Below are 15,000 nucleotides of genomic sequence, written 5' to 3' on the forward strand. Positions count from 1 at the left end.
AAAACAATGAATGGTGACACATGGCAAACTCAAGGCTCATTGGTCAGTGCTAAAACACTAGATTAAAGTCAACTGCTGAATTTAAACCTTCTGTGGTGTTTGTTGCTATAAAACTGGTGAACTGTAACAAGTCATTCTATGAGGAAACCTTAAAATGATTTAATCAGTATATTTTATATATCGTGTATTTATATGTTTTTCTACAAATAGTATAATTTAAGAAAGAAATCTGTTATTCCATCTCAAGATGACGGAGGTTTTAGATCTTAATTAGATCCGAGGAGGTTTGAGGGTTATCTTTGGGATTTTTCTGACGTCTATCAGCCAGTCGCTCTAATTCCGGTCTGAAACGCCACTAAACGAACAAATCCGCAATATGCTTGGTTTACTGCTGAAGTGCTGAAACAGGTATTCTGCAGTTAATGCGGTGTGAAGAGTTCCTCTCGTTTTTATTTAGTTTCAGCACTTTTGGAGCATTTAACATGAAACGTTTACATGAATTCGCCATGAGATTCACGGTCCAGTTTACTTTAATGTGACTTACGTCTACGTAAGAAATATTGTGTATCCATCCAAAATGGAAAAAATGCAATCTATAACAGAATAGAGCGACTGTGACTGTGAATTTTACTGTCGACACACAATTTTGTTCGGCCTTCTTGACCGGGATATGAAGGCTGAAGGTCAAGCTCGAAACATGTTGTTAATTCACCCTCGTGTGTGTTGATGATCAACGTTCTTCAAATTATCTTCTGTTGTGTTCTACAGAAGAATGAAACTCATGCAGGTTTGACATGACATGAGGACGAGTAAATGAATATTCATGCCTGAGTTTTTTGAGCAACATACATCAACCGATCACAATTAAAACTATGAATCTATGCTCACAAATGAAAACAGGGTCCATTTTGATTCTGTTTTGACATTAATACACAGTTGTCACATTTCATCACAGGGATTTGGTGCAAATGTACCAAATGTGTCATGTATCGCATTGGACAGCCCACAACGGATCTTAGTCACCATTAAGAATAGCCAAAGCAATGCTCATTGGACTCATTTTTCTCCTTAACGTCTCTTGCTTATGTGCGAGTGTTTTACCTTGGAGAATAGAGCACACACACACACAGGAATCTCTTCAGACCTCCTACGCTCTCTTGAAACCATTCTATATGCTGTCAGGAATTAAGCAACGCTCTTAATTCATTTTCTCATGCCAAGCTTGGTCTTCTCTGGTGTGGGAACTAAACATTTTAATAAAGTTATATTCAAAATGTACCAACAGTTGCGTCATGCTTTCCACTATCGATATATAATATCCATCTATATATTTCCAATATTGATTTACCCATCACCCCCGCACCTCATAATATCACATTCTCTTTGTCCTCTTCGCCGGCACGCTTTCCTCTGCTTCTCCTTTCCTCTCTTTCATCCGTCAGCTCGCGGTCTTTGATGGTGGTGAGTGCCGGAGGAACCCAAGAGAGCGCCGGGCGAACCAGCAGGTCGTGTTCTCAGTGTTCTGCGATCCGGGCGCGCCGAGGCCTGTTAATAATACATCACACCGCTGAACATGAGGGATAAAGAGATAGCAAATAAAAGTTAAAGAAACCTACACTAAAACTAAAATTCACACGTTGTTTTGTACAGACTAATAAGAAAATAAAATTATTTAGAAAAGACAACACACTTTGTGTCCTACTTTAATAATTAATTGTATTGTAACTTTGCGATAAATGATATTAAAACGAGAAAGGACGTTTTCTTATAGGGTAATTAGGCCAGGTGACGTCACTTTAATTGACGTCAGCTGATGTGTATTTAAAGCTTCAGAAACGGAAGCTCAATTTGTTCTGCTGTTTTTCCAGCAGTCTGATTATTATTTCTGGTGAAGAGAAAACAAGAGCTGCTACACAACCAATAACATCAATTCATACATGTTGATCATCCGCGTTTCTTTATCAAAATGAACAAAACCGAGAAACCTCTGTCAACTCTTTGGGGTATGTGTGTGTGTGTGTGTGTGTGTGTGTGTATGTTCGCATATATGAAATATATCAGTAAAACATTTCCCTGCAGATTATAACGAAGGGATGTGAAGTTAAACGATGGCGGTTTATTTCAGGTTGTGAACTGAGTGAATCTAATAAAGAAGAATCTTTCAAGCCTGACGATACGAACCATCAACACCAGCTGGCGTTAAGAACGGTAACGTTGGGTTTCATCTCCTTAACTTTTAAAGATGAAGTAAATGGGCTACCTGAGAGGATGTTCGTGGTATTTAACACGCGGTTTTCTCTCTAGATGTGTTTGGGTCACACCGCTAAAGATGAGTTTAATATCGTCGAGCTGGTCACTGGTGAAGTCAACAGCGGCGCGAAACCGGTTCCTATAGCAACACTACACGCCAAATCAATGCCAACGGTAAGTGCTTTTATTTATTTATATATATATAACATATATGAAGGTTTTGATTCCAAAATCATGTTTTTCATTGTGTATTCCGATTAATATCAATAAAACTCCATAAAATGCTCAAATAAAAACATGATGAAATAAAATAAACTTAATTCCGTTTTAAAGATGAGAAACCTCATTTTGGAACCAAACTCCTCATACAAGGCCTATATATCTGAAGGGTTTGGTTCCAAAATGAGAAATCAGTTTTAAACCTTTTCAAAGAGTTTTTGTTGGTTAGCTGTATTTTGTAGTTATGGCTTAAATCAAAACAAACCAACTGCATTTGATATGAATTGTAATGCAAAAACTTGTGAAGTAAACCTGAGTTCTCAACTTGGGTTTTAACATTCAAACTTTGATTTAAAAAGTTTTATTGTATTTTGCACTGTTATCAGTGTACACGAGGACAAATGCCTCAAACCCCCAGTAGTTGTCAAAGTTCATTCTGATATTTGGGGTTAACCATTTTGGTAATATTCGTAGTTAAGACTTGCACTAGAAAAATGGACCAGTTGGGAAAGCAGCGTTTTCAATATAAAACAATCTCGAGCACGCCATGTAAAACCTTTTATTCATGTCACTTGATATGTTCTCTGTGGGTTCCTTGTTTAGGTGAACCTGTCTGGTTTGGATCTTCATCCACCCGTGACCTTTCGTCTGAAGCACGGCTCTGGGCCCGTATATGTCGGAGCGGAACACGTAGCCTGTGAGGGCCGATTTCTCTTGTTTTTATAATATTTTGCACATCTGTGACGTGGGTTTGTGACTGGAAATGTTTCTTAGTGGAGGAGTTCTCTGATGAAGAGATGGATGAAGATATTGAGGAGGAGGAGGTGGAGGAGGAGGAAGATATTGAAGAATCCCCAGTGAAGAAGGTCACAAAGAATGGTGCTGGCAAAGTGCGTGCAGGTTTATCTTTAACTCGCATTTCTGAAATGTGTTGTTACTCTAATTCTCAGTCAATTTTTTTTTCATTTTTAAAAGAGGAAGAAGCCAGAAAAGGCAGAGGATGAGTGAGTTAAAGTTCTTTTGAACCTCAATACACGACTCGTATCATCAATGCAAACTAACCTGATGTTTTCTAAATGCAGGGAAACCTCAGATGGTGAAAATCCACCTAAAAAGGTGCTTTTCTTTTGTTTCTGTATTTTTAAAATCTGTCTTCAGCTTTGCATGAGTGACTGTTGTTTTGCAGGGTAAAGGAAGGGGACGGAAGGCACAATCTGCAAAGGTGTAACCAGGCAAGGACCTGTAAAACATCATCTCAATGTGTGATCCTGAAGAGACACTAATGTCTGTCTGAAGGTGTGGATTGAATACGCCGTCTTCCCAGAAAGTTTTTGGATACTTGAAATGGGAACTTACATTTTTCACGGAGGTCTTGTTGTAGCTACGCTTCACATGAATAAAGTTTTTTTCAAACAATTTGTCAGTTTCTCAGATCAATGCAAGCGTATGACTGGACAAGCCTTTATGCAGCTGTTCTTTTAGAACTAAAAATGTCTGTAACGCCAGATAATCAAGGTTAATGTAATTGTCATTCAATTACTTCTGTTTCATTAAAGTCTGTTTGCAGTTGCAATAAACACCATGCAAGCTAAAATAAGTTTCGGAACAAGACTGTTGAACCAAAATGACAAAAATTTAGTTTGTTTTTAAAGTAGAAAACTGCTGACGGGAACACTTAATCTTAACCATCTGCCAATGAGATAAAGAATGAAGTCTTCAACATTTTCAAATACAAAATGACATCTTGTCTAAAGTAAATGTAGCTTTTGCTAAATTGTTCTGTATTTTGGTCCGTGTAAATCCATGCCATCTGAAATGAAAATGTAACTAGTTAAATGTTTAATCTAGGAATCGTGGAAAACATTGCGGACATTAACACGCACTGCTTTCTGAAGCAAAATGCTTGTTCTGTTTCAGCTGTTTTTCTCTTGTGAATGTCACGCTGCTCCTCTGCCTTGAAAGGTCAGATGCAAATACCAACGATTCTGCTTGACGTTATTGTTTACATCCGATGGACTAATAAATTTGTACTGACTGCTGGATAAAGTCTGTCTGAACGGGTCAAAATTCACTTTCCTGAATTGAAACCGCACACTTTTAACATCTTTATTCATGTGTACAAACAGTGTTCAAAATAAATCCTTGTGTATTTGTGCTTTCAGTAGGGGACCACTCTCCAAACGCCTTGAGCTGAGGAAAGAGAAGAACCTAATGAAATTGACATTTTCTACTTTGTACTGAAATATATTGCTCCGTTTCTTTATTTTGAAGAATGTTGATAATTGAACAATACCGACTTCCATTGTATGAACTCAAAATCTCTTTTATGTTACCAATGCAAAATAACAGAAATGGAATTTGCAACTCAACCTGATGGAGTCTTCTAGTTGACTTCGGCTTTTTTCAGGTACTTCTTCATCACGGAGTTGACATCCTCGCTGCCCTCAGCTTCCAGCCTCTCTCCCTGAGGTCCACGTCTCTTCTGAGATCCACCAGAACTGGAAGAATCCGAGTCAGACTCTTTCCGTAATGATCTGGGTGGAGGTAACTCCCCGAAGTGCACGCTGAGGGCCCGTCTCTGACCCCCTCGAGAACCGCTGGATGCCAGGCTGCTGGTCGACTGCGCTCGACGGATCGCCGGAAGAATGTCTGAGTTAGCATCTCCAGTGTCGCTCATCTTGTCTTGGTTAGCTGCGAGTCGCCGATTTTGAAACACCAGAGGCTCCGTCCCCAATGATGACTCTCCGCCTTCAGCCACCAGACCGCCGAGCATACGGCGACGGTACGACTGATAGGAGCCGGGAGGAACCGGGGTTTTCATGCCGAGCTCCTCATCCCCTTCCTCAGGGATGGCGAGGCTGGACAAGTGGCGACGGGAACTGGCAGCGGAAGTAACAGACGCCAGCGAGTCGCAGGACCCGAATCGGTTCAGTTTTCCCATGCTGGATGTGGTTGTGGATGACGTCGGACCTGCTTCGGAGAAAGAGCGCAGACTGGATGCACGGGGCAGATGAGGGCTAGGGGGTTTCAGTATGCCCGGTCGGGGCAGGTCCTCCAGTCCCTCCTCCGTTTCCAGCGACAGCGCCGAGGCCCTGCGGCGGAGCGTGGAGGCTCCCGTCGTCTGATAGATGGGCAGCGATACTGTACTGCCCTCACCCGCCTCCGACCCTCGATCCCATCCAGCCCGCTTCTTCCTCAGACCCTCGAGAAGCTCGGATAGTGCCGTGGATGAGGATGCTCTCCCAAGACCGCCAGAGGTTTCTTTGGCATCTTCATGCAGGTCTTGAGTGCATGATCTGTCACAAGAATGAAAGTGTTCAAAATGATGACCTGTGTTCTCATGTTGTGAGTTTTTAGTCTGCCTTACCTGAAGCTGTAGGTGCTCATGGTGTCAGTAACAGATTGACGGCCGGAGCTGCTTCCGCCCCCTCTGCTCCCTCGTGGGACGCCCATCCAGTGCCGAATCCCTTCACCGACGTCTTCTGTTCCCACGCTGGAGCCCACGCTTGACATGCTGTCGCTGAAACACAAACCTCGTGTTAATCCACAGTATGAACATCAGGCGATGCCACAGTCGTGATGCAAGCGGTTAAATCAATATACATACATGACCTACATGAATAAAACATGACGCAGGAGTCACACGTGGGGGTGATGTTATCTCATTGTTACCCAGCAGGCCGTGTGCTCAGTCAGCTATGAGATCATTAGTTTGGAGAGCGCTGTTGTTATCATGGCACGACGCACTGATCCAGAAACAGTTTAGAGTCAAATGCAAGCTCTCATTTAAGACATGAAACTGGTTTTGGTAATGTGACCGAGACGTTTCTGAAAACCGGGGGCCAGACTCACAACGTTCTTCAAAAGAATTCTTAACTGCCACAAATTCTTATAAAACAGCTACAAAGATTTTGCGTTCTTTAAGAATTTGATAAAGAAAGCTCAAGTTTCTTAAGAAAAAACTAAAGCATTAAATTTAGAATAAACAATTGTTATAAATCTGAAAAGATTTGATTTTGTTTGGTACTTTCAATGTGTATCACATCAGGAATCCCAAGCGTTAAGATTACTTTATTAATGAGGATTTTAATGATGATAACTGCTTTACCAATATTCACTCTTCATTATTAGAAAACAACGTTGTTTTTATATCAAAGCATCTTGGAAGAGCGAAGAGGGTTATAAATACTTTAAATAACATCATAATGCATAAATTGGTTTTACAAAAAATGTATACACTGTAAACCCAAATGCTCATAATAATCAGACTAGATTCTATGAAAAAGTTCTACTTAAATATGTTAAGTTCCTGAAACACATTTTTACTTTTGAGTAAAGTATGATTATATTTCACTAACTTTAAAATGAGAGTAAAGTTTAAAATACGATTGTGTGATTTTCAGTAAAGGTAAAGACTTGTTAGTGTTTAATGTTCCCTTAACTCGGATATTTGGAAGAGTTTGAATTTCTTTTGTGTCAAATCAAGGTGTTTGGTTTATGCATGTTAAGACTTAGAAATGATCAAGAAAATTGAGTTTAATGAACTTAAAGAGACATCTTTGTGTTCCTATTTTTTAGGTTCTGTCTACTTCATTTCATGAATATGATCAATGAAATATATAAGTCACACTTACTAAGACTTACTATGAATTATTATGATAAATTTGACATAAATCACAATTTGAAAGTTCTGCTTACTTAAACCAAGAACCTCTAAATCTAAATTATATTGGCAATCTGGGTTAACAGTGACATTTGACTTTTAATAGCAGATTATATAACATCATTTCTGTTCCAGATGTAAACATTATGGACGATCAATTTTTATTTTATTTTATTTTCCTCCGTATTAAATTCATTGTCAAATTAAAGCTTTTCTAAATGAATAACTCACTTAAATAAACATGTATAAGTTATATTCTTATCTTTTGAGAAGAATAATTAATGTCAAAGCCTGCTATTAGATTCCATAAATATGTGATAACTAATGTATCTGTAAGATAAATTTGACATGAATTTGATTTTGATCAATCCAGTCCCAGAATATTATTGAGACTTCTTTGACTGGGACCAGTAACCCACACACAAGTGAACTCTGAACATACACAATGTTGTTTTCAGAAAATGTAAAAATGAAGTTGTGGCAGCTGTACTTTGGCTCAGTTCTGTGGGTTCTCGCAGACAGCTGAAAGCGGTGGGACACAGGGGGTCTCAGCTAATGCACATGCATTATTCACAAGACAAAGCATATCACAGCCAGACAACTTGGAAAAAAAGAGTCCAACCACACAGAGACTGTGTCTCCTCGCTTCTGTTAATCTTCAAAACAGAAACCAGGATCACACACCCATCCACGCACGCACAGCACTGAACAACAGCCAAACACGACGCTGGACCATCCATCAACACTGACTCCTTTGATGGGTCATTTTTTACAGTCCAACAACATCAAAACAACACGCTGAGCAAAAACAGAACGCAAACTGCATGAAGCAGAACATTTCTTTAGTCACGTCCCATCAGAAATGAATGAGGGGGGTGCTTACAGATCTTTCTTTCTAGAAAAAGACTCCACAGCGGTCTGGACACTGTGTGAAGAGAGAGAGAGAGAGAGAGAGAGAGAGAGAGGTGCTGTGAACACTGGAGGTACAGGAACGCATGTGTGAGCAGTGAAGATCAAAGCCAGTGAACTCTGATACTGTATTTTACTGCGGTGTCTGGGGAGAGAGGCTTTTTTCAAGCTTTTACAGCAAATCTCTTCACATTTAGAAAAAGAATGAAGCAATTCAAACCGAGCACACACTAAACCCTAGAGATAAGAAGTTTAATATCACGTGTGTGTGTTAAACCTGAATACACACCAACTCATGGGGACTCGTGTCACTGCGGGAACCAAAATTGAGGTCCCCACGTGTCACCATGGGCAAAAAAGCTTTAAATTGGTACCGAACGATATTTTTTGAAAATCTAAAATGTTTTCTATGATGGTTACGTTTAGGGGCGGGGAATATTATATACAGTTCGTACAGTATAACAATCATTACGCCTATGGAATGTCCCCATGGAGAAAGTAAACCAGGCGTGTGTGTGTGGGTAAAACTAAAATGTGAAAAATACAATAGGCATCCCAATTTCCACACACATCTACACATGACAAGCTCCTGTCAGATGAAAGGAAAGTGTGCACATTTGGGTATGAAGTCAACCTGACGTCACGCTCCGTCACTTTCAGGTCCAAGCGTTCAGCCATCAGATGAACAAAGTGAACAACAAACAATACTAACACACACTCATAACGTGCTGTAGAACTACAGAAAAATTACAATCTTAACCTTTAAAATCACACATCGATCTCTTTTCCATTAAATAAAAAAATTGCTCCTCAAATATTGTATATTCAGGACAGTATAGAAACTGTGATGCAGCTAATCCTGTCTTACTATCCTCGATGGGACTGAACGTGTAAAGTAGAGAGAAAAGGTGATGGAGATGTCACTGGTGATACCTTTCCGTGTCACTCTCATCACTTGACTCCTCCTCCTCCAGGGCAGCTTGTAGATCGGCGATACGCCGGATGGATGTTTCCAGATCTGCTTGCAGCGTCTGTCTCACTGCGCTCAACTCTTCCAGCTGCATCTCCTGAACACACAAAACATGAAGAACATCAGTGACGAGGAAAGAAACCTTCATTCATATGGCTTGTTGAGGAGAGATGGGCTTTCTGTTTTGTTTCAGGAAATGTTCATGAGAATTAAGTCTTTTTTTTCTTACAGCTGAACGCAAAGTGCCTTGCAAAGTTCCACTCGTACCCTAAATATTGTAATACCTCTCCGGGCCTACAGGGGTCAGGTTTTCGCGGTGCACGTACTATTCTGATGACGAAATTTGTGTCATGCACACTGTTATATTATTTTTTTAAGCATAACAATAATTCAGTTTAAACAAAACAGACAGCAAACCATACACCGTATCTACACCGAGCTCGACAAGTACAATGCGACAAAAGACAATAGAAATGCATAAGAACCCATTATAATGAAACATTTTGTTCACACTGGATGCGGCACAGCGCACCAAAACAATTAATGCTAGGTTCACACCGAACGCAAACAACCGTGCTCCACAAGTTCGAAATTTTCGGGTGAGTGACACAAAATTACAATATCTTCAACCTTCGCGGAAGACTATATTGGCACGCGTTCACGGCAATCGCACTGCCTGCCCGGAGTTCACGTCTGTATGTGTCTTTGCATTGACTTTCTATGTAATTAACTGGCGCAGAACGAGTGTGAACCCAGTGTAAGAACAAGCTGGTTGTCATGTCGCTTCGCAGCTGTCGCGTCCGTTGTAGACACGGTGTCACTGTATTGTATGCAATGACAGTAAAGGGAATCAAATTCCTGTAATGGCTCCCAAAACCCCTTAATAATATTAAACTATATCGTTTGCTTTGTCTTGTTATTGTGGGGTGAAATAAAACCTGGAGACGTTTCTGACGTAAGATTCTCCCACAAACACTGACATTAAACATAAGCTGTTTAGAAATTAACCAAGATCTACTACAAATTTACTACCAAAACACCATGGCTACTATAGTAAAATCTAAGTTTAACAACAATATTTGTCGTAAAAATGATTTAGAATAATAAAACCGTGGTTCATTTTCATAAGAAAGCGCTTTTCTCTTGTTTCTCTTCAGCATGATGCTGTACTATTGATCTCCAGCTGTTATTCATGAGTAATTTGATAATGTGCGCTGGAGGGCCGGCCGAGCGAACGCTCAGAGATTTATTTTCCTCCTCTCTGCACGTCCTGAGTCTCCCGGACACGCCGCCGCCGTCTGCCTATGATTAATTTCCATTGTCTCCTCAAGGTTATTGATACAACAAATCCCATTGCACTTCTCTCATCACCATGACAACCACACCTTCACTGTTGCCCCCTCCCCTTCATAACCAATAACCTGGAGAGGCCGAGCACGCGCGCACGTGTGTGTGTGTCTGTGTGTGTGTGTGTGTGTGTGTGTCTTAGACTCGAGTCTTCAGACGTCAGTGATGCTGCAGCTAATGTTCTTAATATTGAATTCCACCGAGTCTACGTGTGGCGCGGGTCAAATTGCATTACATGCCGGCAGGAGTTTGTAATGACGCCGGCCGCCTCCTTTCTGTGTTAAATGATGAATATTTACAGGTTTCTCAGGAGAGCTGGGTGTATTCTCATGCCAGACTCGTGGGCGGCCGCTGAGGGAGAAAAAAGCAGCGAGCAGAAACCGTGCCGTCACTCAACACATATTCATAATGTCAATTCTTAAAATAAAAACAGGTTTATTTTATTAGCGCGCATGGTTAGGACATGAGTTTCTTCTTATGTTATATCTCATGCAATATAATGTTTATAAAGAACAGTACAGATGATGATGTGTGTGTGCATCCCTCACCAGCTCCATGCGTTTTCGGCTGTTCTCCTGCTCTCTGACGCTCAGATCCTCCATCTCCAGTCTCATATCCGCCAGTCTCTGCTGATAATATCGTGAATTCTCTCTCTCTCTGCTCTCGGCCTGAGCCGACTGCTCCAGCTCCTCACCCAGCCGAACCACGCTGTCCCTCAGACGCAGAACCAGGACCTACACGCAGTGATTAGTTACTGTTATTTCATTTCTAAAGTGAGGGATTACTCCGTTTTTTTCTGTCATTTAATTACAGTTATATATATTATATGTAATATATGTGTGTACAGGAGCAGACTGACTAGTAAGGCAAGGCAAGGCAAGGTTATTTGTATAGCACATTTCATACACAATGGCAATTCAAAGTGCTTTACATAGAAGAAATCTAAAATATTCATTTGATAAAACAGTTAAGAAATAAGAAAAATAAAAGTAACCAGTTAAGAATCAAAAATTAAATAACATAGTTTAGAAGAAATAAGAAAAATAAAAATTAACCAGTTAAGAATAAAATTAAATAAAATATAGTTTAGAATAGAAAATAAATAAAATAAAGTACAGCACAAACAGTGGGACGGTCAGAGGCACAGTGGCACATTCATCAAATGCTAAACAGTTAAACAGATGTGTTTTGAGTCTGGATTTGAATGTGACTACTGTGGGAGCACATCTGATCTCTTCTGGAAGCTGGTTCCAGCTGCGGCTCGCATAATAGCTAAATGCAGACTCTCCTTGCTTGGAGAGAACCCTTGGTATTTCTAGCTGATGCCATCCTAATGACCTGAGTGTTCTTTTGGGTCTGTATTCAATGAGCATATCTGCAATGTATTGAGGTCATAGGCCATAGAACGATTTATATACCAGTAATAAAACTTTTCAATGATTTTTTCAATGATTTTTTCAATGATTTTTTCAACTTTTTCAATGATCTTACCTATGAAGGGAAGATTTGAGATCGGTCTATAGTTGTTTAATATGGTCTTATCCAGATTGCTCTTTTTCAGGAGGGGTTTGACAACAGCAGTTTTCAGGGAGTTTGGCAAACTTCCAGAGAGAAGTGAGGCATTTACCACATCTAGGAGATCTGCTTCTAAACAGTTTAACACACTTTTGAAGTTCTGGGAAGTGCGTCAAGGGCGCAGGTTGATGTTTTAAGGTGTTGAACGGTTTCTTCAAATTTTTGCCATCAATTTCTTCAAAATCAGACATTGTAATTACTTCCTCAGGTTGTGGTGTGATCTGTCTGACCCCAGCGCTATTCGAGGATGTGCTGATCACCTTTCTAATATTATTGATTTTATCAGAGAAGAAAGAAGCAAACTCACTGCACTTGCTTTCTGAGAGCATTTCACTGGGAATCTGGCTTGGGGGGTTTGTCAGTCTGTCTACAGTAGCGAAAAGAGTCCGGGTGTTGTTTAAGTTGCTGTTTATAATATTTGAGAAGAAAGTCTGCCTAGCTTTGCCTAGTTCCATATTGAAAGCATGGATGGTGTCTTTGTAGATGTTATAATGGACTACAAGTTTTGTCTTCCGCCACAAGCGCTCTGCTTTTCTGCATTGTCTTTTCATATTTTGCACCGCTGTTGAGTTTCTCCAAGGTGCTTTTTGTCTACCACTCTTCCTGACTTTCACAGGAGCAATATCATCCATTACACTTTTAACCTTCCAGTTAAAAGAATCAAGGAGAGAATCAACAGAGTCAGCAGATATGTTTGGTGTTAAAGATATGGCCTTCATAAATAGTACACTAGTGTTCTCATTTAAGAATCACTTCTTGACAGACACAGATCTAACTTCAATGGCAGGAGAGATCAATATATCAAAGAAAATACAGAAATGATCAGATAATGCTACATCCTTAATAACAATAGATGAAATGTTATTGTGTTTAGACCCTTACTGATAAGTAAATCTAGAGTGTGTCCACGATTGTGTGTGGGTCCATGTACATGCTGAGTCAGGTCAAAAGTTTTTAAAACAGTTTTGATTTCTTTTGTCATATTGTTTTCTGCATTATCTATGTGAATGTTAAAATCTCCGGCAATAGAGAAACAGTCAAACTCTGAGAAAATTATTGATAACAGTTCTGTAAAGTCCTCAGCAAAGGATAAAGAGTGTTTTGGAGGCCTGTAAATAGTGATTAGTAAAATGCGAGGAGCACCTTTTAACACAATACCCAGATATTCAAAAGACGTGTAATTTCAAAATGACGTTGTAGCCCAGTGTTGACAGAATTGATGGAGGGTCGATGCCATCAAACAGACCCTCGACATCCCCCACCCAACAGAATTCCCAGTCCGCCCGTGTGCATAGTGGAATTGACATCAAAATGAATACTCTAACTTTAAAATCTGTGCTTTAATGTGTAATTCACATCATGGTTGATATGGGATATAGAAAGTTATTAGGGTAACACTTTACAATAAAGTGCTATTAGTCAACATTAGTAAATGCCTTAGCCAACATTAGCTAATGCTGAAATGAACATGAATTAATATTAAAAACTGCTGTAGAGGTTTTGTTAGTTTATTTTAGCTAATGCACAAACTATTTGCTAACAAATAACACCTTGTTGTAATGTTTTACTGTAATTATAAATAAATAAATGAAATACTTTTCTGTCATTTGTACAGAATGAATATGTAGAATATTAGTAACTAGTAATTCATTACTTTTTCAGAGTAACTTGTCCAACACAGCACACACGCGTCTGAGATCACAGACGTCCTCCGTCAGGAAACTCCTCACGAGTCTGGACTCACCTCAAATCTCTTGACCTGTCCTCTCTGGAACTCCAGTTTGTTCTCCAGGTCACAGATCCGAGCTTCCTGTTTACTGACGATGCTGCGGGACACCGTGGACGACTCCAGAAACTGCACACGGGCAACGCTGGTCTGGAGCTGAGAACAGACACCAACGAGAGATCACCATACAGCAACTTCATCCAAAATCCAGACAAAACAAACTGATACCCAGAAACTGGACTGAGAAAGGATTCACACGAGCTGTTTGGTGTTTTAGGGCTCATTAAATAGAAAGGAAACAAATACAACGTAAAGGTCCTCGATGTCTCCGGGTCTGTTTCTCTGGTCACCTGCTCTTGTAAAGTCTGTCTCTGTTTCTTCAGCTCCTCGAGTTCGGCCTGAAGCTCTCTGATCTGTGAGATATCACTGGAGGACTGACACAAACACACATGACTGTTATCATCACGAGCACATTAAAAACCTCTCACACGTGACCTGAGTCCATGCAGACCTGAGCGATGAGAGCTTTGTGCTTCTGCATGAGTTCATTCAGGTCCTCCTGGTCTTCTTCAAGTCTCTTCATCACATCCGTCCTCTCGTATCTCAGCTGAGACAGCTGCTCGTCCACCTGAAGAGACAAACGAACAGGGGTGAAGGGAGATGAACGGAGTCATCCATCGCTCGGAGTCGCGTGTCTCTGTTTCTCACCAGACTCTTCTGTTTGCAGATGTTCTCCAGCTCTACCTGAGCGTTCTCCAGCTCCGCTGACAGAGTCTTCTGCACGCTTTCGGCCTCGGACCGTCCAGCTTCACTCTCCTCCAGCTGAAACACGTGACATTATGTTCTTAATTATAGAAAAAATGAAAAGTCTGTCATCATTTAATCTCGTTTCAAACCTTAATGACCTTTATTTTGAAGAAAGCACCGGACCCCATTTCAAACAAATGCGAGTAAACAACATTCTTTAAGATATCTTCTTTGTTTGTTCTGCGATAGAAAGTAAGTCGCACAGGTTTGAAACAACAAGAATGTCAGTAAATGATGACAGAATCTTTATTTCACTTTAAGGGTCAATTTTTTGAAATTGAGATTTTTACATCATCTGAAAGCTGACGCTTTGCATTGATGTATGGTTTGTTAGGATCAGACAACATCAGGCTGAGATACAACTGTTTAAAACAAAAAAAAGAGTAAAATCTCAAAGATGTCCAAATGAAATCCATAGCGTAGCACATTACTCAGAAAAAATTGGACATAATTTGGGTAGGAAGTTAACAAAACATCTTCATGGAACATGATCTAAAGTTAAAATACTATGAATTTGGGCATAAAAATATAAAT

General features: G+C 40.1%; 2 protein-coding genes across 3 annotated transcripts in view; one reads left to right on the forward strand and one right to left on the reverse strand.

Annotated features, from left to right (window-relative positions):
- The first annotated feature begins 1,848 nt into the window (after positions 1–1,848).
- npm2b (nucleophosmin/nucleoplasmin, 2b) lies at positions 1,849–4,626 on the forward strand. 2 transcript variants are annotated; one of them, XM_079449170.1, is made up of 8 exons: positions 1,849–2,003; positions 2,126–2,208; positions 2,305–2,424; positions 3,073–3,166; positions 3,244–3,359; positions 3,445–3,473; positions 3,552–3,585; positions 3,656–4,626. In XM_079449170.1, the coding sequence occupies exons 1-8, from the start codon at positions 1,967–1,969 to the stop codon at positions 3,695–3,697; spliced, it is 555 nt and encodes a 184-aa protein (XP_079305296.1). In that variant the 5' UTR covers positions 1,849–1,966; the 3' UTR covers positions 3,698–4,626. The 2 variants fall into 2 exon arrangements, with proteins under 2 accessions (XP_079305296.1, XP_079305295.1); XM_079449169.1 differs by having other exon boundaries at positions 1,850–2,003; positions 3,663–3,879.
- Positions 4,562–15,000, reverse strand: part of myo18b (myosin XVIIIB) — a gene marked incomplete at its 5' end in the record, with an annotated part of 25,330 nt that continues 14,891 nt past the window's right edge. The window contains 10 exons of the mRNA XM_079448315.1: positions 4,562–4,659; positions 4,840–5,765; positions 5,837–5,989; positions 8,016–8,057; positions 8,975–9,108; positions 10,907–11,092; positions 13,678–13,815; positions 14,010–14,093; positions 14,171–14,287; positions 14,368–14,481. Coding sequence (XP_079304441.1) covers positions 4,853–5,765; positions 5,837–5,989; positions 8,016–8,057; positions 8,975–9,108; positions 10,907–11,092; positions 13,678–13,815; positions 14,010–14,093; positions 14,171–14,287; positions 14,368–14,481 — 1,881 coding nt within the window. The 3' untranslated portion in view covers positions 4,562–4,659; positions 4,840–4,852. The remainder of the gene's footprint in view (positions 4,660–4,839; positions 5,766–5,836; positions 5,990–8,015; positions 8,058–8,974; positions 9,109–10,906; positions 11,093–13,677; positions 13,816–14,009; positions 14,094–14,170; positions 14,288–14,367; positions 14,482–15,000) is intronic.

The sequence above is a fragment of the Barbatula barbatula genome (assembly GCF_947034865.1).
Source record: "Barbatula barbatula genome assembly, chromosome: 24".
Taxonomy (NCBI): domain Eukaryota; kingdom Metazoa; phylum Chordata; class Actinopteri; order Cypriniformes; family Nemacheilidae; genus Barbatula; species Barbatula barbatula.

Coding starts and splice junctions, on each gene's coding strand:
- npm2b (XM_079449169.1), top strand. CDS start 1,967: ATGAACAAAACCGAGAAACCTCTGTCAACTCTTTGGG. Junction 2,004..2,125: donor ACCTCTGTCAACTCTTTGGG/GTATGTGTGTGT, acceptor GGTTTATTTCAG/GTTGTGAACTGAGTGAATCT. Junction 3,167..3,243: donor CGGAGCGGAACACGTAGCCT/GTGAGGGCCGAT, acceptor AATGTTTCTTAG/TGGAGGAGTTCTCTGATGAA.